Source organism: Gymnodraco acuticeps, unplaced genomic scaffold (genome assembly GCF_902827175.1).
Source record: "Gymnodraco acuticeps unplaced genomic scaffold, fGymAcu1.1, whole genome shotgun sequence".
NCBI classification, from domain to species: domain Eukaryota; kingdom Metazoa; phylum Chordata; class Actinopteri; order Perciformes; family Bathydraconidae; genus Gymnodraco; species Gymnodraco acuticeps.
In genome coordinates, this window is record NW_022990305.1 from 306,976 (window position 1) to 330,330 (window position 23,355).

Consider the following 23,355-nt stretch of genomic DNA (forward strand, 5'->3'; position numbering starts at 1 on the left):
AGCCTGTGAAACGTGTGGGAAAACTTTTTCTCGGAGTGATGCACTTAAAGTCCAATGTAGGAGCTGCATTTAAGTTGATTTTGTTTTGATTTATTTGGAACCTTTATTAATGCATTTTAATGCACACCAGTATAACATTCTTAAAATACATTTTTGAGGGCCTAAGACATTCTTCAAAATAATATTTAAAAACATTAAAAACATATATTTTTTGGAAATACTTTTTGAAAATACTTTCAAACATGCAGCAATGAAAAGCACAACAGTATATAAAACCCCAACAGTATAAAAAACATTCAGTAAAGAGCAATAGAAACAGAGAATATGAATGTAAAATAAAAAAGGCTCACTGAAAATGTACATGAAGATGAAACGAGATGAGATTCCGATTGAACACCAATGTCCTCTATTACTCTTTCTAGCAGCAGTTCAAATAAAGACCATTCATAAAAACCCTAAAGCAAAGTGATTGTGAGTAATTATAAAACATTAAACAGTTTCTAATGATGAGTCAAAGAGTCTCCATGTGTTGGCAAGTTTAATGAGAAAATAAAAGTTTTAAGTTTACAGCTCAGATTATTACAGCAGCAAGAATCACATTTACTGAGAACATAGAAAACTAACGGCCGTCACAATAAAATCAAATAATGAACATGAGATAATATTATATCAGAGTTTCACTAGAACAATGTTTCTTCAAACAAAACAAGAACATCACAAATGTATCTTGTCACTTCTCATACCGAACGTGTCTTAGTGTTTTGAACATCACTTGAAGTAAAACAAAAAGAAAGTACCAAAAAAGCACCTGAAACCTTTGAATTGAATCAAAACGTGGGAGAGACGTGTGATCTGAGGGTCTCAGATGTATGGGCATGCATTTAGAAATGTAAATGTGAAGCAATTGTTCGGCGACGACTCCTCTTAGACTTGATGTGAAACCTTCAGGAACAATAGGATGGAGGTGTGAACCCCTCCTCCCCTCATCTACCTCTATGGTTTTGGTATGGTTTTCTCCATGTCCACTTGTTGCTGATGGTTTTGGTAGAGGAGCTGTAGATGTTGCACTAACATCTGTAGCATGGTCGAGCTGTAGATTTTGCACTAACATCTGTAGCATGGTCAGTAGCAGTAGCTACTGGCGGTAGCTACTGCTACTGACCATGCTACAGCAGTGAGCAGCAGAGGTGGGGCTATGGCTTCATCGTTATCAGGAAATGACCGTATAGGGCGTACACACAGAGCCGTTTGCCCCCCCAGAGCGTTCCGTTTGCAGATATATCCACCTTGGGACCCGTTATCGTTTGCCGGGTCCGTTTCCGCGTTAGGGCCTCGTGTGAATGAACGGGCAATACGAAAGAGAAAAGTAGCGGATACAACCGTTTGCATTCTCGTGTAAACAGCACTTTAATGTCCTCTCCTGAAACGACCCCCCCCCCCAGATTAATCCTGCAGGTACTTCAATTTAACATTAGTCAAATAATTTGAAGTGCTACATGCAGGAATGTAGCACTTCAAAACACATTCAGAAATGAGAAATGAAAACAGAGAATAAGTTAAATAAAAAATATTTGAAGAAGTTTGTTATTGAACTGAGATGAGATACAGACTCACAAATGTTTACACTTGTTATTATTCATGTGTTATCTCTTCACAGATCTGACAGTGTTTTAAACATGGTAGCTGGTATTAAAAACAGTACAACAGATATGCTCTATAAGGGGAAAGACATAAATGTAAAATAGAGATTATTCAGTGAAAATTACACACAGTAAGAAAATATAATGAGGATATATTTGTAATAACTATTTCTGAACTTGAGACTCACTTACTCTCTTTTTTAGTTTTTCAAATCTCACAGCCTTCTTTACTTACACAGAGAATACAATAAATAAACTGGTTATGATAAAACATTAAAAAATATTCCCCACTATTCTTTAAACATTAATGGCATTAAAAGTAAATATACTATATATGTATATGACATGCACACTTTACAATCCACAGATGTTCCCCAAATATCTCATATCAAGTTCATACCCTTCTTAAACCTGCAATTATCCCTTTTATATAACAAATAAACATTGTTTTATACATTTCACAATTTGTTTTATAACTGTCTCAACACTGTAAGATGTTTATTTTCTTTTTTTAAAGGTCCCCTATTACAATGTTTTTCATCAATATATAAATGTCTCAGATATATACAAAACATGTCTCTGAAATGTTTGGCTCCAAATGCTAGCTTGACTCAGAAGATGATCAGATGGATGCAGAGTGAGTGCGCTGGTGGACTTTAAGATTATCAGATCTTGTGAAAGCTTTGTCACATTGGTCACAGCTGTATGGTTTTTCTCCAGTGTGAGTGTGTTCGTGGACTTTAAGATTACTACCTCTAGAAAAGGTTTTCCCACACTGGTCACAGCTGTACGGTTTCTCTCCAGTGTGAGTACTCAGGTGTCTCTTTAAATGTCCAGATCTTGTGAAGGTTTTCCCACATTGGTCACAGCTGTGACTTTTGAGTCCTGTTCTTCCTTTTATTTTCTAAAACAAAGCACACAAATGCAGAGAGTCTGTGATATGACATAAATATCACCCTCAAATCAAATGGGTGCATGCAAATATCTTTCTTTTAACACATTAACCTTGTGAATAGTGAACAAGTTTTATGTAGATTATAGCAGGATTACACATCATCTTTCTGTGTTTGTGGGGGCTGCATTTCCATTGTTGTTTATCTTTAGAGATGGTAATGTTGGCACACCGTAAAGCTCATAATGTACTTAAGAAATGTTAATTGATGCTAACGTCCTATCAAACGGACAAAAGGGATGCAGACGGACGTGCGGCTTAAGCGACGTCTGATGTATTGAGTTCTTGTCGTCCAATGGCTAGTTTATGTTTTAATTAAAAATGTTGCCAAAAAAGGCCTATTAGCCAACGTTTCAATATCAACCAAATATGTAAAGGTCATCATGTCTGTAATAATTTCATCCGTTTGCATATTTCTCCACTAGAGGACTGTAACAAGGTACACTTTCTGAAGTAAAGTAGTAGTTTGACATACTTTAATTTTCTTTGAGTACCTTATTCAGCTAACTTGTACTTCTATCCCACTACAGTTTAATTTGTACATATCAATACATAAGAAATATAATATAAAACACTACTTAAGTAACATTCAACCCAGTATTTTCCAAGTGGTTGGCGCCACAATGACAAACTACATTAAAATGCTCCGTATAATTTAATATTATATAATATAGGAGTTAAATGTATAAACACAGCAACACAGAGCTAACGTTTTCTGCCTCTTTGGGTTCTAATACAGGTTTAAAGTCCATAAAATAAGACACATGTACCCCAGTAAAAGGGACAACATTGTTAGGAATATATTGTGATGAAGTGCTCACTCACCTGAGCTCCGGGGGTCTCTTTGTTCTCCTCCAAGCCGCTCTCACAGCTGTACGGTTTCTCCCTAGTGTGAATACGCTCATGATTCTTCAGGTTATCAGACCTTGAGAAGGATTTCCCACACTGGTCACAGCTGACACGATTGCGTAACTTTCTTCTTCTTTGTTTCTAAAACAGACAGAGGGATACAGATAAAGAGACTGTCGTGCAGAGATATCTAACAACACAAATAACATTTGAATCAAGTCTGTGGGGAAAAAACAACATGTTCAAGTCTCTTTTCTGCTTTCCTAGTAAATGTGATTGTTGCTGCTTTAATAGTCAGAGCTTCACACTTCAAACTTTTCTAATTATTCATTTAATTTCATTATAAGTTTCACATTTAACCACAAAAATAATTCCAGGGCAAGTTTATTTATTTAGCACCTTTCAACACAAGGCAATTCAAAGTGCTTTAGACAAATACATTAATTAAAAAGCAAAGATAATAACATTTAAAAGAAAAAATACATGAATAAAAGTTACAGTGCAGTTTAAAATATGAATAGTTTAACTAAAAGGAGCGGCAAAAATAAAAGTCTTCAGCCTGGATTTGAAAGTAGTCAGAGTTGCAGCGGACCTGCAGGTTTCTGGGAGTTTGTTCCAGATATTTGGAGCATAATAACTGAACGCTGCTTCTCCACGTTTAGTTCTGACTCTGGGGACAGAAAGCTAACCAGTCCCTGAAGACCTGAGAGTTCTGGATGGTTCATAATTTAGCTGAAGGTCAGAAATGTATTTTGGGCCTAAACCATTCAATGCTTTATAAACGAGCAGGAGTATTTTTGAAATAAATTATTTGACACACAGGAAGCCAGTGTAAAGACTTCAGAACAGGAGTGATGTGATCCACTTTCTTAGTGTTAGTGAGGACTCGAGCAGCGGCGTTCTGAATCAGCTGCAGTTTCTAATGGATTTTTTCGTGAGACCTGTGAAGACACCATTGCAGTAGTCCAGTCTACTGAAGATAAAAGCATGGACAAGTTTTTCCAAATCATGCTGTGACATTAGTCTTTTATTTCTAGATATATTCTTTAAGTGATAGAAGGCTGATTTAGTAATTGTTTTTATGTGACTGTTGAAACTCAGGTCAGAGTCCATAACTACACCTAGATTTCTGGCTTTATCTGTCGTTTTGAACATTGCAGACTGAAGCTCAGCGCTAACATTTATACGTTCTGCCTTGGCTCCAAAACCCATTGCCTCAGTTTTGTCTTTGTTTAATTGGAGAAAGTCATCCAGTCATTGATTTGTTCAATGCACTTACTCAGTGTTTGGATTGGAGCATAGTCTCCTGTTGAAATGGTTATGTAAATGTGTGTGTCATCTGCATAGCTATGGTAACTTATTTGGTTGTTTTTCATTATATGAGCCAGTGGTAGCATGTAGATGTTAAAGAGGCCCCAAGATGGAGCCTTGAGGAACCCCACATGTCATATTTTGTCAACTCATATGTGTATTTACCTATAGAAACAAAGTTGTTTCTGTCCTTTAAGTAGGATTCAAACCAATTTAGAACTGTTGCCGAAAGTCCCACCCATGGTTTTCCAGTCGGTCTAGTAATATGCTGTGGCAACACATTCTCACTCCCAACTCAACTAAAAATAATATTATCAAACATAATATTAAAATTAACTCTTATTTTGAAAATACAGCTTCCTGTGTTCGAATGAGCTGCTCCGACCCTCGGTCCTGGTGGACTCCAAAAGTCCGACATTATACAATCAAATAAATAAATGAACACAAGGATAATTGTGTCTTATTGTTGAGTAAATAACAGTGTGTGGTTTAGAAAATAATACAAAATTAGAAGGAAAAACCGATGAAACAATACAGATTTCAGTTTTCTGAGTCCCTACTCTCCCCCTAACTGATGGCAACAAAAGTCAGACATTATTCAATTAAAATAAAGAAGTAAAACACAATAAGTGTGGCTTGATATTGACTAAGAAAAAGGTTGATAAACGCTGTGAGAATGGATCTGCGGTGCGGAGAGCATTTTGCCGCGATCCCAACTCGTCTATTACCAACGTTCAGGGAGCTCTATGCAAGTCAATGGGACTCCCTGATAGTTGAAACTCGACGCTAACGGCCCGTCCACACAGCGGTGTGCGTTGAAAGCTTCACCATTCACTTTGAATGGGGTGACGTCACTTTTCGCCAAACTGCATTGTGGGAAGCGAAGCGGAGCTTTGATGGTGTGGCTCGCTGCAAAAGTTGAGCAATGTTCAACTTTTGAAGCCTCGGCAGAAGCGTCAGCCAATCGAATCATATGCCAGTACAAGCTCTAGCCAATCAAACCGCTGCTTGTGTGTCAGGGGCTGGAGATTCATGTGATTGGTTGTTGGTCGAGTTTCAGACACGCCCGCCGGCAAGCTTCGACGCACGCCGCTGTGTGGACGGGCCGTAAAGGGCCCCTTCTTGCGTTGGAAAGTGACGACAGTTACCCTGACATAACGTCAACATAAGCCGAGTTGGGAGTGAGAAGGTGTTGGTTGTGGTCAACAGTGTCAAACGCAACGCTGAGATCTAACACTGAAGTTCTGCCACTGTCTGTGTTTAAGTGGATGTCATTGAAGACCTTTACAAGAGCAGTCACAGTGCTGTGGTTTGGTCGAAAGCCTGACTGGAACCCATCGAAACAGTGTTTTAAATGCAATACATTTCTCAACTGTTAAAAAACAACTTTTTCAATGATTTTACCTAGAAATGGGAGGTTTGATATGGGCCTGTAATTGTTCATTACTGAAGCATCTAAATTATTCTTTTTTAAGAGCGGTTTAATGACTGTAGTTTTCAGGGCCTGTGGAAAAGCACTTGAGTGAAGAGATTTGTTTACTATGTGAAGTAGATCTGAGGCCATGCAATGAAAAACATTTTGAAAAATCCTGTTGGAATAATATCAAGGAAGCAGGAGGCGGATTTCAGAAGTTGAATAATGTCCTCTAGGTTTTTATCATTAATCTGATGGAATTGTGTCATGGTGTTTGAATTGATATTCGGTGTACACAGGGACAAAACATTTGCTGTTCCTTATGCAGAGGCACTGACTGTATATTTTCTTGCCAGTCACTTCCTTTACCTTAGTTGGAGCAATGGCATCTATAACATTTTACATTTTTTAATTAAAATGATCTACTAGCTCATTTACTGAGATCTTAGGAAGGGCAAGTGTGGAAGAAAAAATCTGAGTAAACATTTCCCTAGTATTTTCAGTTAAATATCGCTTGTGGTTAACACTTTTTGAACAGAAATAGAGCTTTCAAAGAAAACACAGGAATGATCAGAGAGTGCAACATCAGTCACCACAACCTTAGAGATATTCAGAGCCTTTGACATAATTAAGTCCAGAGTGTGCCCCTTTTTGTCCTGGAAAGAGTTGAGAGTGCCATCCGCCCTTGAGCCTGCACACAGCACATATCAGATAGAGTTTGCTGCGTTTTGTACACACACATTCTTATCATGCTTCAGAGACAGCAGATGTTGTCTTGAAGGGGGTGGTTGACGTAGGCATGGTGATGAAGACGGGGGAGATGGTGCGTGGCTCTGCTTCAGTGATTGTGGTGGGCGTCGTTGAGGGGCGGGGGTAAAGGACATGCTGCCAACCCCGTGTATCACCTTCTTGCGGTCATTGAACTCCAGGCGGATGGGCAAGGGTGAAAGGGTGAGTGGAGAGTAGAGAGAGCTGGGGGGTGAAGGAAGAGTATCCTCAAAAGTCTTGATAGGGGGGGGTGAAGGGCGGTGGAGACTCCTCCATTTGTCTCATGGGTCTCCCATAATCAAGACATTCCTCAGGCGGGTGCATTGATACTTCTTCAAGGTTTTCTGCGCCTTTTCTGTGTCTTTCTCCTGTTTGGATTCCTCTTGTGTCTTGTCCTTGGCAGAGGGAACAGATTGATGACGCAGGCAGTTTAATATGTTAGAGATAAACAAGCTTACTCCTGACTTATTCAGGCAAACTCCATCTGCCTTAAAAATATGTCTGCGATCCCAAACAAAGTTAAAATTGTCAATAAAATTGACAGAATGGTCATTAGAGGCAGTTGAAAGCCACGTGTTCAGTGCAAACAATCTGCTGAATATCTCCACTCCTCTTCTGACTGGCGGTAGAGGGCCACTGATGAACACCTCCGCATTTAGAGAGCTGACAGTTTCCAACAAACATTTAAAGTCTTCTTTCAGCACTTCTGACTGTTGTTTCACAATATCATTTGTTCCAATATGCAATATCCAGTACTACATTTTTCACAGTCAGCCCCAATATGCAGGATCTTCTCAGCCAAGTCAGAGACTTTTTACATCTCTTACAGCAGATTCACCCACAATCAGAGTTTCAGGCCTAGTAGTTAGCGTTCCCTTTAGCCTTTTACTTTTGGAGTAGCTATTGGTCCTCACCCTGCTGTGTGAAGAGGACAGGTTATCCAGGTCATCAGAAATAAATCTCCGGTTCTGGGTCAGTGGAGCGTATCTGTTCTGGATTGGCACACTTGGTGGTTTAGGAGGATTGTTTGTAGTTCTCCCTTTAGCAGCTGTCCGCTGTTTCCTATTATGAAGAGGGGTTGAAGAGGCGCTCTTCCTGGGTGATAACAATGCAGGCCAGTGGGTCGCATCACAGATTTCAGAGCGATGGGCTCTGCTTGTTATTCGTCCTCCCAAATCCCATGGAAATGATTTACTCTTAGGCTTTGCACCCAGAGAGTTCCAGGGAGGACTACCACTTGTAGATTTATTACCCAGTACACAACCCTCCTGTTCCTTGGAATCCTTGTAGCTGCTAACTAGCTGTGAGTTAGCATGCCTTTTTCCATTATTCTGCAACACTGGTAAAGTCGTGTCATTCCCACATAGTCCATTCACTTCCACGTTAACTTCCAACCATTACTTTTTCATTTCCAACAGGGCCATCTTCTGTAGAAGTTTGTGGAAGTCATCTGTAGAGAATGGAGGCATTTTGCTGCCAACTAGCTTAAGCTAAATAGCATGCAGTATCAGGCTTTAGCTGTTGTTAGGCCAAGCTACTGTAAGACTGAGGTCGTCGTCAAAATATGCCTGAAACCCTCCATCTATTTACAAAGAATAACTGTCCCAGTGATAAGTTAATGTCCAGGAGCCCCTGCTCAAAGTTTTCAGAAAAGAAAAATAGGAAAATTCCATTAGAAATCCTTCTCACAAAGCACTTTGCTTTTAGAAAAATCCCTTAGAACAAACGGAGAGTATCATGGTTCTCACACACATTTCCCTTTTCTGTTATATGGTGAACAACAAAGTGCTGCAAACTGACCTGAGAGGAGGATCCTGCTGTTGCATTTCTCTCCATGCTTCTTCTCCGGATGTTTCTCTGAGATAAACTCTGCAGCTCTGCAGCTCTAACCCTAAATATAACCCTCATTCACACCCCTCCCCACTTCCTGCAGACCCTCCCCTCCTCCAAATGTCTGGAGCATGCATTTAGAAATGTAAATGTTCAGTAATTTCTCAGACAACACATTACCCTTCGTGTTTGAATGTTTTGTATGTCTGTTTTACATTAATGGTTGCATTTAGCAATCTTTACAATCATGAATCACATTTATGCGTAACAAGTGACAGGAACATTATTTGCTATTATTTCCAGACTGGATGAATGAAAGGGTATACAAATAATTCATTTGAATATCAGGATTCTATTGCCCAAAATGGATTTACTTCGGATATGGGTTGTTCTACATAAACCTAAAATCATCACACTCTCTGAAACTTGGCTTAGTAGTAACATTTCCGATAGTGAACTACAAATCACAAATTATTTGCTTTGCAGATCTGATAGATGCAGCAGGGGTGGAGGTGTGGCTATTTATGTCTCTTCTGACCTTGTGACTGAGCTAATTGCTACTTCTATAGAGCCTCTACATTTTGAATGCATTTTTCTTAAAATTATTTTTATAGCTTAACTATTGGTAGTATCTATAGGCCACCTTCTTCACCTGCAGTCTTTTAACCATATCATTGACACTATCAACTCCATTTCCTGCGGCAATGAAATAATCTTGCTTGGTGATTTCAACAAAAATTGGTTGGATAAATTATCTGATAGAGAGAAAAAAGTTTTCAGTAGTCTAAATGTTAAACAGCTAATTAATGAGCCAACTCGTATCACTCTTAGAACCCAATCTCTGCTTGACTGGATACTGGTGTCACACCCTGACAGAATCTTAAAAGCTGGTGTCATGTCGGATTACTTCAGCGATCATTCAATTGTTTATTGCTTATGGAAAATTAAATTAATTAAACTACCTCCAAAACTAGTCAAAATCAAACAATATAAAAAATTGTTGATGTTGATTTATTTATTAATGATGTTGTTGCCCTTAATTGGGACAGATTTCAACTAATACCTTTTGTACAAGATGCTTGGGATTTTCTGCATAAAGAGCTCACTGATGTCATGAACAAACATGCACCTGTGAGAACGGTTAAGGTCAAAGGTCAACATCTCCCTTGGATCAATTCTGAACTCATCAGTCTCTTTAGGGAAAGGGATAAAGCATGGTCGATATATCGTCATTCAAGAACTATAGCTGATTGGGAAGTATACAGGCATCTTCGAAATCTGAGTAAAACCAAAACACAAAATGCTAAATCTCAGATAAGGAAATATATGATACATTATGATGTGATATGCCGCGGACTGTACGTAATGTTACTTTGATCCGGTTACTTATGTTGTGGCAGATATTTAAGTAAGCTTTCTTAACGCTAATGTTATAATAGTCAGATTGCTCTGAAGATGTGAGGTGATATTCTATTAATGTTCACGTTCACACAGTCGGTGATTTTTGCCGGCCGTCTTTCCTGCAATCGCAGCTTTCTCCTGTAATATGACTTGATCGCTTTAAACTCCACACACTGAGCTCTGATTGGTCAGCAGGCAGTGCATTCACTGAGTTGAGCTCTTAGCCTGCAACCTAACCTGGTCCCGACCAGGTTAGCCGCACAGCATAAGTTACCATGGAGATCCAGCCTGCTAAAAAGAGAACCAGCGTCGTAGGACCGGAAACCCCGAGTTTTCCCTGAAGTTAGCCGGCTAAAGGAAAATCCTGCTTCGTAGTATACCCCCCTGGTCTCTGGTCTAATTACTTTACTGTATCCACTCCAGTATAATCTAGAGTTCTTCTGATCCATTAGCTTACCAAGATAGTAGGGCTGTACCCGAATATTCGAATATCCGAATATTCGTTCGTTGGAGTACTATTCGGGTTTCAATATCGTTATTCGGATATTCGTTTTGTTTGTTTTTTCCCGGTTTTTTTTCAAATTGAATTTATTGAAATCTCCAATATCAACGTACGAGCTTGTTCGGGGGGTGCTGACACTTAACCATAAACGTTATCGTTTACTTTCTCCGTCTTTATATGTAGATATTACCTTTCTCCGTTAATCTCCGCCACGTTGTTTCCAAAGCAACAACAACTTCCTGTCAACAGCGCTACCTCTCCTTCAAAATAAAAGCATATCCATAAATAGGAAGCCAAGCCAAATTACACTTAAGACATATAGGCCTACAACTGCAACGAAAGTAACAAACACAATGCGATATCCTTTTCACTTTCAAAGAACACAAATTGGGTTAATATTTATAAAACAACAATACTGTAGAATAACAAAATGAATGCCGTGAATACACCATACCCCCGCGCGGGCCGAATATTCGCTGCTGATTACTACCGAATATCCGGAGACCGAAAAATGGTATTCGGGACAGCCCTACAAGATAGCAAGTGCTACACATACTTTCTATAATCATTGTCTGCTAGTTTCCCATTATATTGACCTCCTTTGAGTATTTTTCTTTGAATTATCTGTTTTTCTTTTGTTATCACTGTATTTTCCATTGAACAAGTGTACCACCAAAAATAAAAAGTATCTGACATGTTATTTTTCATTTCTGAATAAAAAGGAAACTTGCTTTAATGTGGCTGACATTTTAAAATGTTCCTTAGAGCTGGATGAATAAAGATTAAAGGAAAAGTAGAAATGGTGCATGTCATTTGTTGTGATTATTTCTGGTGTCTAAAAGACTGAGTCATCAGCATAGAGGTTACTTCAGCTTGAAGGACCTCACCAAAATATAAAAATAGCATTTTGCTCAGTTTCTGCCCTTTTTCAACTACTTTTGCTTCTTTACATCTATTTTGAGACTATGCAACTATTTTAGTCCCTTTGACTCTATGTTCCTTCATCTTGAGTTTACTTTTTGTAATTTTACATCTACTTTAGTAGTAGTAATAGTTAAGCATATATTTGGAGTCTTTTCCATTAATTTAGGTCCTTTTTAAATCTATTTCAAGTTATTTCCTTATCTTTGAGTTCTTTTTCAACTATTTTTGGCTGTCTTGCCACAAATATTCAGCGTTTTGAATTTATTTTGAGTCATTCCCATTACATTTTTGGTCCTTTTGCATCTATTTTCTTTGGCATTGTTCTGGTCCTGAAGTGTCTGAATGAACTAAACACACACACACACACACACACACACACACACACACACCATGTATACATCACTTCAGGGGACATTACATTGACTTACATGCATTTCCTGGAGACTTATCCTAACCTTAACCATAACCAACACATGCCTAACCCTAACCCTAACCAAGTCTTCTCCCTAAAATTAATGATTCCCCTCATGGGGACCTCCAATTTATCCCCATAAGGGAAGCCAGTCCCCACACGTGACTATGTAAACAGATTTAGATCCCCACAAGTATAGTAATGCTAACACACACACACACACACACACACACACACACACACACACACACACACACACACACACACACACACACACACACACACACACACACACACACACACACACACACACACACACACACACACACACACACACACACACACTTAAAGGCCCTGACACACCAGGCCAAAATTGGCCGTTTTCGTTAGTCGGACCACGAAGCGTGCCCTGTCACCCAAACTCAATTTGGTGTGTCCCGCACCGTCGGCCGTGACACGCCTTATTTGGCTATTCATGGCCGACGCACGGCCGATTCAACATGTTGAATCGGCCGTGCGTCGGCTACAGGCAGTCGGACAAATACATCACTCTGATTGGCTGTTCAGCTAGCGAATCAGTGCATGAGAAGCGAAACGGTTGCTTGAGAATGTCTTCCACACGCAACACTCCAATGGCTGATAGCTCCAGTACCGCACAAAACATGTTTTCGATGGACGAGAGTGAAAATGGAACGCACACGCTATTTGTTGTTTGTTTATATCACGTAGTCTGTTCTTCTTCTGTCTTCCGGTTGTTGCCTCTTTTGAATGACGAATACACACTACCGCCGCCTGCTGGTAAGGAGAGTTATTGCCACTCACGCATGCACAGTTCGTACGTGCTCGGCTGAAGTCTTTGCGGTGTGTTCCAGTGCGACACATGGCCAAGACGCAGGAGAACACGGCGACGCAACAGTGAGTGGCAATAACTCTCCTTACCAGCAGGCGGCGGTAGTGTGTATTCGTCATTCAAAAGAGGCAACAACCAGAAGAAGAACAGACCGTGATATAAACAAACAAATAGCGTGTGCGTTCCATTTTCACTCTCGTCCATCGAAAACATGTTTCATGCGGCACTGGAGCTAGATTTGGGTTCTGCCCGCTCTGTATTAATGTCATGTGGATTTTCCTGTCATGTTGACAGGTTATCATCATGTAGGCGTTGATAAAAGCTCATTCTAATGTTGTGTTATGTGTGTATGAAGGTACGAAATAAAGTTTTGCATTGCCTATCCTACTGTCGCAACCGAGTGTGAAGCGGCTGGGATGAGGATCAGCACCTCCAAATCTGAGGCCATGGTTCTCAGCAGGAAACCGATGGACTGTCCACTCCAAGTAGGGAATGAGTCCTTACCCCAAGTGAAGGAGTTCAAGTATCTCGGGGTCTTGTTCTCGAGTGAGGGAACAATGGAGCGTGAGATGGGCCGGAGAATCGGAGCAGCGGGAGCGGTACTGCAGTCGCTTTACCGCACCGTTGTGACGAAAAGGGAGCTGAGCCAGAAGGCAAAGCTCTCTGTCTACCGGGCCATTTTTGTTCCTACCCTCACCTATGGTCATGAAGGATGGGTCATGACCGAAAGAACGAGATTGCGGATACAAGCGGCCGAGATGGATTTTCTCCGCAGGGTGGCTGGTGTCTCCCTTAGGGATAAGGTGAGAAGTTCGGTCATCCGGGAGGGACTCGGAGTTGAGCCGCTCCTCCTTCGCGTCGAAAGGAGCCAGTTGAGGTGGTTCGGGCACCTAGTTAGGATGCCACCTGGGCGACTCCCTAGGGAGGTGTTCCAGGCACGTCCAGCTGGGAAGAGACCAAGGGGTAGACCTAGGACCAGGTGGAGGGATTATATCTCTTCGCTGGCCTGGGAGCGCCTTGGGATCCCCCAGGCAGAGCTGGTTGATGTCGCCAGGGAAAAGAACTGCTACCCCCGCGACCCGACCACGGATAAGCGGGAGAAGATGGATGGATGGATGGATTGCCTATCCTGCTATTTGTGTTTATTCTTTTAATCACACAGCGATAAGAAACAATAACAATGTGCCTACATAACTGTCAGTTGCAGCCCTAGCATTAGTATTGGTTATAGTAACAGCAACAACATTAAAATACTTCTAGGCAGATTGAGGAGGATAATGGGAGAATGAACAGAGGGGCAGAAACATCCATCTGAATAATAATAACTTTATTTGTATTGCACCTTTCATACAGGGGATTGCAGTTCAAAGTACTTTACATCAGTAAGAAATAAGATATAAAATCAGTGTAAAACAAGCAGCAAGAGCAAAGCATAAAGTGGGATAAAATAATGCAGATATATTATATATATATATAGTAATCCCAACAGACCACCTTGTTTATGGTTTGATTCAGTTTTAGTAGAATATAAAATACATGAATGAATGATGAAATGAGCACATAAAGTGCAGACATACTATAATTATATTGAGGCACTTGAGACTAATCCTGCAACTGTATAGTTCTGCTCCACAACAGTTCGAGAATGAGGAAACCATCACGTATGAGAGGCTACATGTGAATAGAGGGGCAGAAAAACGGCTTGCACATTTACATTTCAATCTTGAACAATGAACAGCGGTAGACAGTATCTCATTTAGTATCATCATCCTGCGCTTCGCCGGAGGCCTTCAAGTGCCGAGTGTGCTTGGCCTCTCTGAGCGGTGCCGGTGTGGTGCAGATGGTGGATTCTGCCAGGGGAGTGCAGGGCTCAGCATCAAAGTTGAAGGACTCCTCAGTGGTGCTGGTCGAGGATTCACTGCTGGTGCCACCGGGCGTTGATTCTGCAGCCACCGGACTTTCCTTACATTTTTTGAAATAAATTCACAGTTAGTTGGATTTAATACCATGGCTTCTTAAAACTGTTTACTAAGCATTCATAACAAAACAATACCCTGAAATGTGTGTGCCATTAGTTTGGGGTGTGGTCAAGTGTGAGAGGTACATTGTAGACACATTGTGATGCTCTATTCAGATGCTAAAGACATACTTCTAGAAGATTCAGAACACTACAAAATATAATCAAGACATATTTGATCATGTATTATTATAGGTTAAGATAAAAGCGTTATTGATCCCATGGTGAATTTCATAAGCTACCCAGCAGTATATCATGTAATTTCAATTAGCTCCTCCTTTACCAGCTGCAACATTAAGGTGATGAACAGATCAATAATTATAATACATATATTATTCTGTTATTGTTATATTTAACACTGTAACCACCAAATGAATGAAAATAATGTTTTTGTAAATGAAAGAAGCAAGAAACACTTATTTGTACTCAACAAATAAAATAGTTACCGTGATGGTGAGGTTCGAAGTACTCTCCTTCCTTCTTGTGTAGGGCTCTAAAAACTGCAGCCTGGTTATGACTCACTGCTGTCTGCCAGTCCTTTGTGCTCCACAACTACCCGAAGGGGCAAGTTTCCTGTACCGGGTGTACTGGGTTCGCATATAATCCCAATTCTTCCTCAGCTCTTTCTCTGGAGCACACAAATAAACGATGTAAGCATTGTGGCTAGTTAGCATGTCCAATTCATATCTATATGCAGTGCCAAACTGCACAGCTAGCAATAGCTAGCAACAAAACACAAGGTTGAAATAACAAATTACATTTCACGTTAACGTCACTGTACGCTGGCAAACAATAAAAACCCAACAGTATCTGCTAAAGAGCTCAATTGATGAAAAAGATTATCCGAGAAACCAAGTTGCGTTTCGCTATCTCGCCAGAGTCCGGTTTTCACTACTCGGTTCGAGTACCTTTTCTCTGTGATGTCGTACAGAGCTGGCCTCTCCTGGATCAAGGTAATGAGCAGGTCTTCGTTTCCGTCATTCCAGATCGCCATGATGAGATGAAAATGAATAGCAGTCTGTAGAGGCTTCTCAATACTCAAATGTCCCCTCCTCGACTCCTCGGTCCTCGGTCCTCCGGTAGTGACCCGGAAATGAATTTCAGCGCGCCATTTTGAAGGACATCTCATTTCTCTAAATGCACACAGAGGACCGAGCGTCGAGGAGGCTCTCTGGAGGAGCTCTAACCGAGGATACACTGATGGTTCCTCCACGGTTCCTCCACGGATGCATTTCCGGGAACGGTGGAGGCGTGACGCACGGCCGGACTTATCTCAGCCAATGACAGCTATGCATGCATCCCCTGGATATTATTTTATTTTAGAAACTGCTTTCATCACGTCGCGATGTTTCCAGAGAGAACAGCTGTAAGGTCCGTGCAGAAAGCAGAGCAGTGTGTATAATATATATCACTCAGTATAACAGGCCTACTCTCTTTATTTGCTTTAGTTTAGTTGATATCTACAAACAAAGAGTCGATATTTTTCTAAGACCATTTAGTGCTTCACATAATAAAATACACAACGGCTTATGCTTTAGGAGCTGTAGGTGTGTGTGGTAGGAGTGTGTAGGTGTGTGTTGTACAGTGCGTAAATGCGGCGGACAGACGGGTCTCAGTTGGTTTGGTGTCCTCTGCTTACTTTTAATACTTGTAAATACAACTTTTGGCCCGTAATTTCAATTCCCCATTTCAGCGACCAGAGAGAGGGGGGGGGGATATATCCAGTCTCTGATTGTGTTACGTTATTATGAGAGTGCTCTCATACTTTAAAAATTGTATATATTTATATAAATATATTTGTGTGTGTGTGTCCGCATCTGTAGCCTGTTATTGTCTCATTATACCGCACTCTCAATGAATTCAAAGTAAATATGTGGGGGAACAAAGTTCAGCTGATCTAACAGAGATACAGCGCTATGACAAAACACTCGACAGCTGATGCAGCTGTTGCCACGTCATAATGAACGGACATCTCTTTAAAATGACCGCTCAGAGGAGAGGAGTTCTCATTTCTTTAAACATCTGCTGCTTCCCCTCCTCTCTCCTCGGTTCCCCTCCTCGGTCCTCTGCTCGCATCTCCTGTGGGCGGGTCTAAGTCTCGAGGAGGGGAACCGAGGAGGGGAACCGAGGAGGGGAAATTTGAGTATTGAGAAGCCTCTTGTGTGTGCCTTCTTAAATCGTTTGTTTACGTCCCTCACTTCCGTTTCGCTTCTCATGCACTGATTCGCTAGCTGAACAGCCAATCAGAGTGATTGCTTGGTCCGACTGCCTGACCCGATGCATGACCATGCATCGGGTCAGGCAATCCAAATAAGGCGTGTCACGGCCGACGGTGCGGGACACACCAATTTGAGTTTGGGCGACAGGACACGCTTCGTCTTCCGACTAACGAAAACGGCCGAAATCGGCCTGGTGTTTCAGGGCCTTAAGGGGCAGTGAAACGTGAGGGCCTAACACAGCTGAATCCCAACTCCCAAGGCTGAAGCTCACGTCAGGGGTGCTGGATCCCTCAACAAAAGACACGACAGTATATCAGTTCATTGGATACAGATTCATACAGATAATAAAAACACTAATACTCTTGGGAGATTAGTAATTGGAACAACAATGTAAACAAAGGCATCAAAAACGAACAACTATAACAAACCAAAATAAGGGAAACAAAACAGTAAAACAAAACAGCAGTGGTGGACAATCTATAAAAGAACAAAGCACATGTTACAGAAAGGCCGCCATAAACATTAACTTTGTAAAAAACCATGATCGCTCATACCTTATGACACACACACACACACACACACACACCACACACACACACACACACACACACACACACACACACACACACACACACACACACACACACACACACACACACACACACACACACACACACACACACACACCCACACACACCCACACACACACACACACACACACACACACACACACACACACACACACACACACACACACACACACCACACACACACACACACACACACACACACACACACACACACACACACACACACACACACACACACACACACACACACACACACACACACACACACACACACACAATACTGCTGGTCTTGTCACTGTCACAGGCAAAGCCACACCCAGAGCCTAACATGTCACGGAAACGTCTCGGTCGAATGGGGAAGAACTATCAGGTATCAGATGTTTAAATATTGTTTACAAAGTGAAGGGAATGCGGAAGTGGGCGGTACCTCTGGAGCACAATACTACGGTGGCCGAAAAGCGGTTTACCTATAAGGTCAGCTACACTCGGATCAAACTGTAAAAATATGCAATGCTGATCAAACATGAATAATAGTTAGTTATATAGTTCGTTAGATAGATCACTGATACTTTTTTGGTACTATTATATGTTAATTACATTTATTTTAAGGCATTTTTGTGACCGTTTCCTTATTTTTATTGCTGTGGACGTGTAAGCTTTGTACCTTCACATATGAAAAGAGGGGGAAACTACTGAGACATTACAGATTGAAACATGGAGGGTACACAAGAACACCACCATTACCGTGTGTTCATGATTTGTGCTGCACATTTAAGTCCTTCAATGCTATAAAGACACATCAATCAAGAGCACACTCTCAGATTGATTACCATTGTAGTGCTGCTCCAATGTCAACTTTGTGAATTTAAAGAACCATGTGCATACACATATCCGGATGCGCCAAAATGTTCAATGCCCCTACCAGGATTGTCATTTTGAAATCAGTGTCTATACATTATGTAATTCCCACAAAAGCAGGAACCGTGATGGCAGACAGAGGCATCGTTTAAGATGGGAATTTTGATGAATACAGAAACATTTGATCAAACTGAAACTGCAGTTGTCCAGACTGAAAATGAAAGGGACATTCAAGACACAACAGATTTTGAAGAAGATGATTTGGTGGTAGATAATATCGATGACTTGACATGGCAGCTTGAGAATAATTTGGCAGCCCTTTTCCTCAGAATGGAGGGGGCTCTCTCATTCCTCTCGCACCCGTGTGAGCCTCGCGCTGCGGCTGTCTGTTGTTGTATCAACTACTATTAAATGATTGTTATATTTTCATACCCCTCGTCTCGACTCCCAGCTTTTTGTTACAGCCCAAGAGCCGGGTTGTAACATGGTAGCTGATATTAAACAAAGTACAACAAATATGCTCTATAAGGTGAAACACATACATGTAAAATAGAGATTATTCAGTGAAAATTACACACAGTAGGAAAATATAATGAGGATATATTTGTAATAACTATTTCTGAACTTGAGACACTCTCTTTTTGGAATTTTCAAATCTCACAGCCTTCTTTACGTACACAGAGAATACAATAAATAAACTGGTTACATGATAACACATTTGAAAAAATATTCCTCTGTAAAACATTTAGAAAACATTTTTTGCATTATTTTTTAAACATTAATAGCATTAAAAGTGCATATAAGATAAGATAATATGAGATAAGATAAGAAGTACTTTATTGATCCCAATTTAGGAAATGTTGGGTGGCAGAATACAATACAAATTCAAAGAGTAGAAATACACAAGAAAGTAGCGAATATACATGTTGAATTTAACCAGGTATTACATATACAATACAATACAGCTTTATTTATAGAGCACTTTAAACCTCCAGACCAAAGTGCTGTACAGGCAAATAAACAAAACAAAACATACAAAAAATAACGCAGCACAGCTCACACACCATAAAACAAGTACAAGTAAAAACAATAGACAATTTAAAAACAATAAAAGCAATGCTCTAAAATATGTTAATACGCTAAGGAGAAGAGGTGAGTTTTAAGAAGTGATTTAAAACAGGCAGTGTGGAGGCCTGTCTGATGTGCAGGGGCAGATCGTTCCACAGTGTGGGAGCCGCTACAGAGAAGCAACGGCTCCCTCTGAGCTTTGATTTGGTTCTGGGCACATTCAGGAGCAGTTGATCCGCTGACCTGAGAGGGCGGTTTGGGCGTGTAAGGGTGTAGCAGCTCAGAAAGATATGGAGGGGTCATGCCATTTAGGGATTTAAAAGTAAATAAAAGGATTTTGAAATGAATCCTAAAATGTATTGGCAGCCAGTTCAGCGAAGCCAAAATGGGGGAAATGTGGTCATATATCCGTGTGCCAGTTAAAAGCCTTGCTGCTGCATTTTGCACCAGCTGCAGACGAGCGAGGGAGGACCCACTGACCCCCATTTAGAGAGAGTTACAGTAATCCAGACGAGTGGTGACAAAGGCGTGGATTACTGTCTCAAACTGCTGTCTGGAGAGAAAAGGTTTTATTTTGGCTAGCTGCCTAAGGTGATAAAAGCTCGTTTTTACCACCGATTTAATCTGACTCAAGTTTTAGTTCATATATATACACTGAATATAGTGACATTTATTTAGGTAACAACGCAGAAATTCTAAGTAGATTTTACAGATGATATTTAAAGTAAATTCTACTTACAGTATAGAAGTGTTTATAACAACAGGTACAGGTACAAGTAAACTTTACTGTGTTTTCTGTTTTTGTTACTTAATTTGACTCACTATTGCATAGTATATTTTACTTAAATATTTAAGTAATATTTACATGTTATGTATTCTACCTTTAACAGCACTACTCTAGTATGTGTTTGTTATATTATGGGCTTCTTTTATAAAACATATTAAAACCCTGTCAAATAAGGGGATACAACACATGAAACAATGGACTCTTTAAAACAGCAACTTTATGTTTTGAAACACTAGTATCAGCCAGGACTAAGCAACAGTTTACAATGGTTCAAACATATACAACCTGGTGCACACAGCACCTACAATTTTTTTCATCTCACAGCCTTCTTTACTTACACAGAGAATAAAATAAATAAACTGGTTACATGATAAAACACTTTAAAATATTCCTCGGTTAAAACATGTAAAACATTATTTTTCCATTATTTGTTAAACATTAATCGCATTAAAAGTACAAATACTAAATTCATTAAATAAATAATAATTATCAGAATAATATATTTTTTGAATTCTCGTTCTATTATTTGTTCTTAGTAAATCAAGGCCAATCTTAAAAATATAATGCAAAAGTGATTTGAAGTCATTATAAGGTATTAAACAGTATTGCAATGATGAGTAAAAGAGTCTCTTTGTGTCGACAAATTTAATGAGAAAATAGAAAACAGGTTTTCGATCAGATGTACTGACAAAATAGAGAATAAAACAGGCGTCACATTTGAGCCTAATTACCAAATTATAATCACTAATGCTTTAACTCGAATCACAATAGTATATGAAACACATTCAGTAAAATAAAAACAGGCTCTATACATCGGAAATGAAGATTATTCTATAACAAATACAGTCAGTGAGCGATGAGGTTTGAGTCTACCTCACAGTGATTATAGGGAAGTACAAACATAACATGATAAGAGGAAATGCATCTCGAGCTGCACTGGTCACAGCTGTATGGTTTCTTTCCAGTGTGAATGCTCTCGTGACTTCTCAAGCCAGAGCTCTGTGAAAAGACTGCTCCACATTCCTCACAGCTGTACGGTTTCTCTCCGGTGTGAACTCGCTTGTGGGTTTTAAGCTGAGAATTCTGATTGAAAGTTTTCCCACATTGTACACACCAGAATACTTTCTCTTTAGTGTGAATAACCCGATGACGTTTGAGGTAATCTGAACTTTTAAAAGTTTTCCCACACTTGTTGCAGATGTGCGGTCTCTCTTCTTGGTGAAATACTTTATGCTTTGAAAGCTCACTGTGAGTGCGGAAGGCTTTGTTACATGTGTCGCAGATTTGCGGTTTCTCTCCTGTATGAAGCAGTTTGTGGATCACCATGGCTTGGTGACAAGAGAACCTTTTCCCACATTGGTGCACATTTAAATATTCAACAGTTGTGAAGGATTTGTCACAGTGCTGACAGCTGTGGTTTTTGGGTCCATCTTTTCTCCTTGGTTTCTATTCAAGACAAACAGAAAGTTGATCAGACAAAAATCTAAAATAAGACATTTCTTCAAAACCTTGAATAATTTTAAGATCTTCATTTTTTTAAATGCTGTTTTTCTTGATATTATAGAAAAACAAATCTTTATTTATTTGTTTTTTACAATTTTTTGGACAAAATATACTTAAAATATACTATACTTACTTTGGCGCACACATTTTTTATTTTGTTTTAATTCATTTAACTGCAGTTACCCTTGGCTTTTCCCTTAGCTTAGATACCGTTTTTTTCGGCTTGCTGCTCCTCATCTCCTGCCTTCTTGCATCCTCCATCCTCGACTCTTCCTCATTCCTCTCCTCTTCCTCATTCCTCGCCTCTTCCTCCCTCCGGTTCCTCCATCCTCACCTCCTTGCTCTTCACATTTTCCTCCAGGCAGAATAACGTCTTCTCACACATATTTTCCAGGTGAGTGATCTGCAGGTATAGGGACAGGTAAGCTTTGTTATTTCTGAAAAGTTTTTCATTTTTCAACACAAAAAGACACATTTGCATCATTGTCACAGAGTAAGAGAATCAGGACAGAATAAAGAGGAGGCAAGTGGAAACAGAAAAGCAAGTTTTAGAGAGTTATATAAAGCTGATACCAGCCCAAGGAAAGCAAAACAACGAAGATAAAGAAAAAACAATCAAGAACAGAACAGAGGACACGAGCGGGGAAACCAGACAGGAAAATAGACAAAGGAATACAGGCCGATATACACACAAGACACAAGAAGACAGGAATAGAAACCAGATGACTGTTGAATGTAGGGCTGTGCAATTAATCATATTTTAATCTCGATTACGATTTTGGCTTGCAACGATTACAAACACAAGTAAATTGAAATAAAACGATTATTTTGCGGCGTGCGCTTTCGCCCCTCCCTAAAAGACCTCTCCACCAGGTTGTGAGTGACAATAGTTGTGTGAGTTCAGCTCGAGCGAAGAGGCAGAACAAGAGCAACTCATTACATTAATGCACACAATGTTTAAATATTGCTTAGTGCACATATTTTATATTGTATAATTCACTACATTCTATTTAGTTGTAAATTACTGCTTTATTTTATTGCTATATTACTATATTTTTATTACAGTGTTCTTAATATAGTTCGCTATCTGTGTACTTTTTAAAATGTTTGATTTAAATGTTATGTATGCACCATGACATCAAGTCAAATTCCTCGTACGTGTAAAACTACCTGCCAATAAACCCCTTTCTGATTCTGAACTCGTGACCAAGAAAGGTAAAACGAATTCCTCTGTTTGGAAATACTTTGGGTTTAAGGAGTCCGACGTGGAACAAAAACAAGTACAGTGCAGCAGGGCGGACTGGCCATCTGTTGTTCTCCACTTTGCAGTTGAATTATACTCAAAGTTCAGGGTAATCAACTTTTAAAAAGATACTTGATATTTTTATTTTTGTTTTAGGTTAATAAATGGATGTTTTCAAAGTCAATGATAATCATATTTAATAATTGTGATATCAATA

The 23,355-nt window shown here is 39.9% G+C and overlaps 2 protein-coding genes across 2 annotated transcripts; both read right to left on the reverse strand.

Annotated features, from left to right (window-relative positions):
* Window positions 1–576: 576 nt before the first annotated feature.
* Window positions 577–8,800, reverse strand: LOC117550356 (zinc finger protein 2 homolog). The gene is made up of 3 exons (XM_034222773.1): window positions 8,735–8,800; window positions 3,418–3,582; window positions 577–2,544 (listed from the first exon to the last, which is right to left on the reverse strand). The coding sequence occupies exons 1-3, from the start codon at window positions 8,768–8,770 to the stop codon at window positions 2,263–2,265; spliced, it is 483 nt and encodes a 160-aa protein (XP_034078664.1). The 5' UTR covers window positions 8,771–8,800; the 3' UTR covers window positions 577–2,262.
* Window positions 8,801–21,205: 12,405 nt separating this feature from the next.
* On the reverse strand, window positions 21,206–22,157 carry LOC117550354 (zinc finger protein 714-like). The gene is made up of 2 exons (XM_034222772.1): window positions 22,106–22,157; window positions 21,206–21,838 (listed from the first exon to the last, which is right to left on the reverse strand). Exons 1-2 carry the CDS (start codon window positions 22,154–22,156, stop codon window positions 21,239–21,241), a joined length of 651 nt encoding a protein of 216 aa, XP_034078663.1. The 5' UTR covers window position 22,157; the 3' UTR covers window positions 21,206–21,238.
* Between the last annotated feature and the right edge of the window lie 1,198 nt (window positions 22,158–23,355).

Bases quoted from the DNA above. Each gene is read 5' to 3' on its own strand.
- LOC117550356 (XM_034222773.1), bottom strand. From the start codon at position 8,770: ATGGAGAGAAATGCAACAGCAGGATCCTCCTCTCAG. The intron at 3,583-8,734 runs GTCAGTTTGCAG...TGTCTGTTTTAG, and splicing joins CAGCAGGATCCTCCTCTCAG to AAACAAAGAAGAAGAAAGTT. The intron at 2,545-3,417 runs GTGAGTGAGCAC...GCTTTGTTTTAG, and splicing joins AAGAGACCCCCGGAGCTCAG to AAAATAAAAGGAAGAACAGG.
- LOC117550354 (XM_034222772.1), bottom strand. From the start codon at position 22,156: ATGGAGGATGCAAGAAGGCAGGAGATGAGGAGCAGCAAGCCGAAAAAA. The intron at 21,839-22,105 runs GTATCTAAGCTA...TGTCTTGAATAG, and splicing joins GCAGCAAGCCGAAAAAAACG to AAACCAAGGAGAAAAGATGG.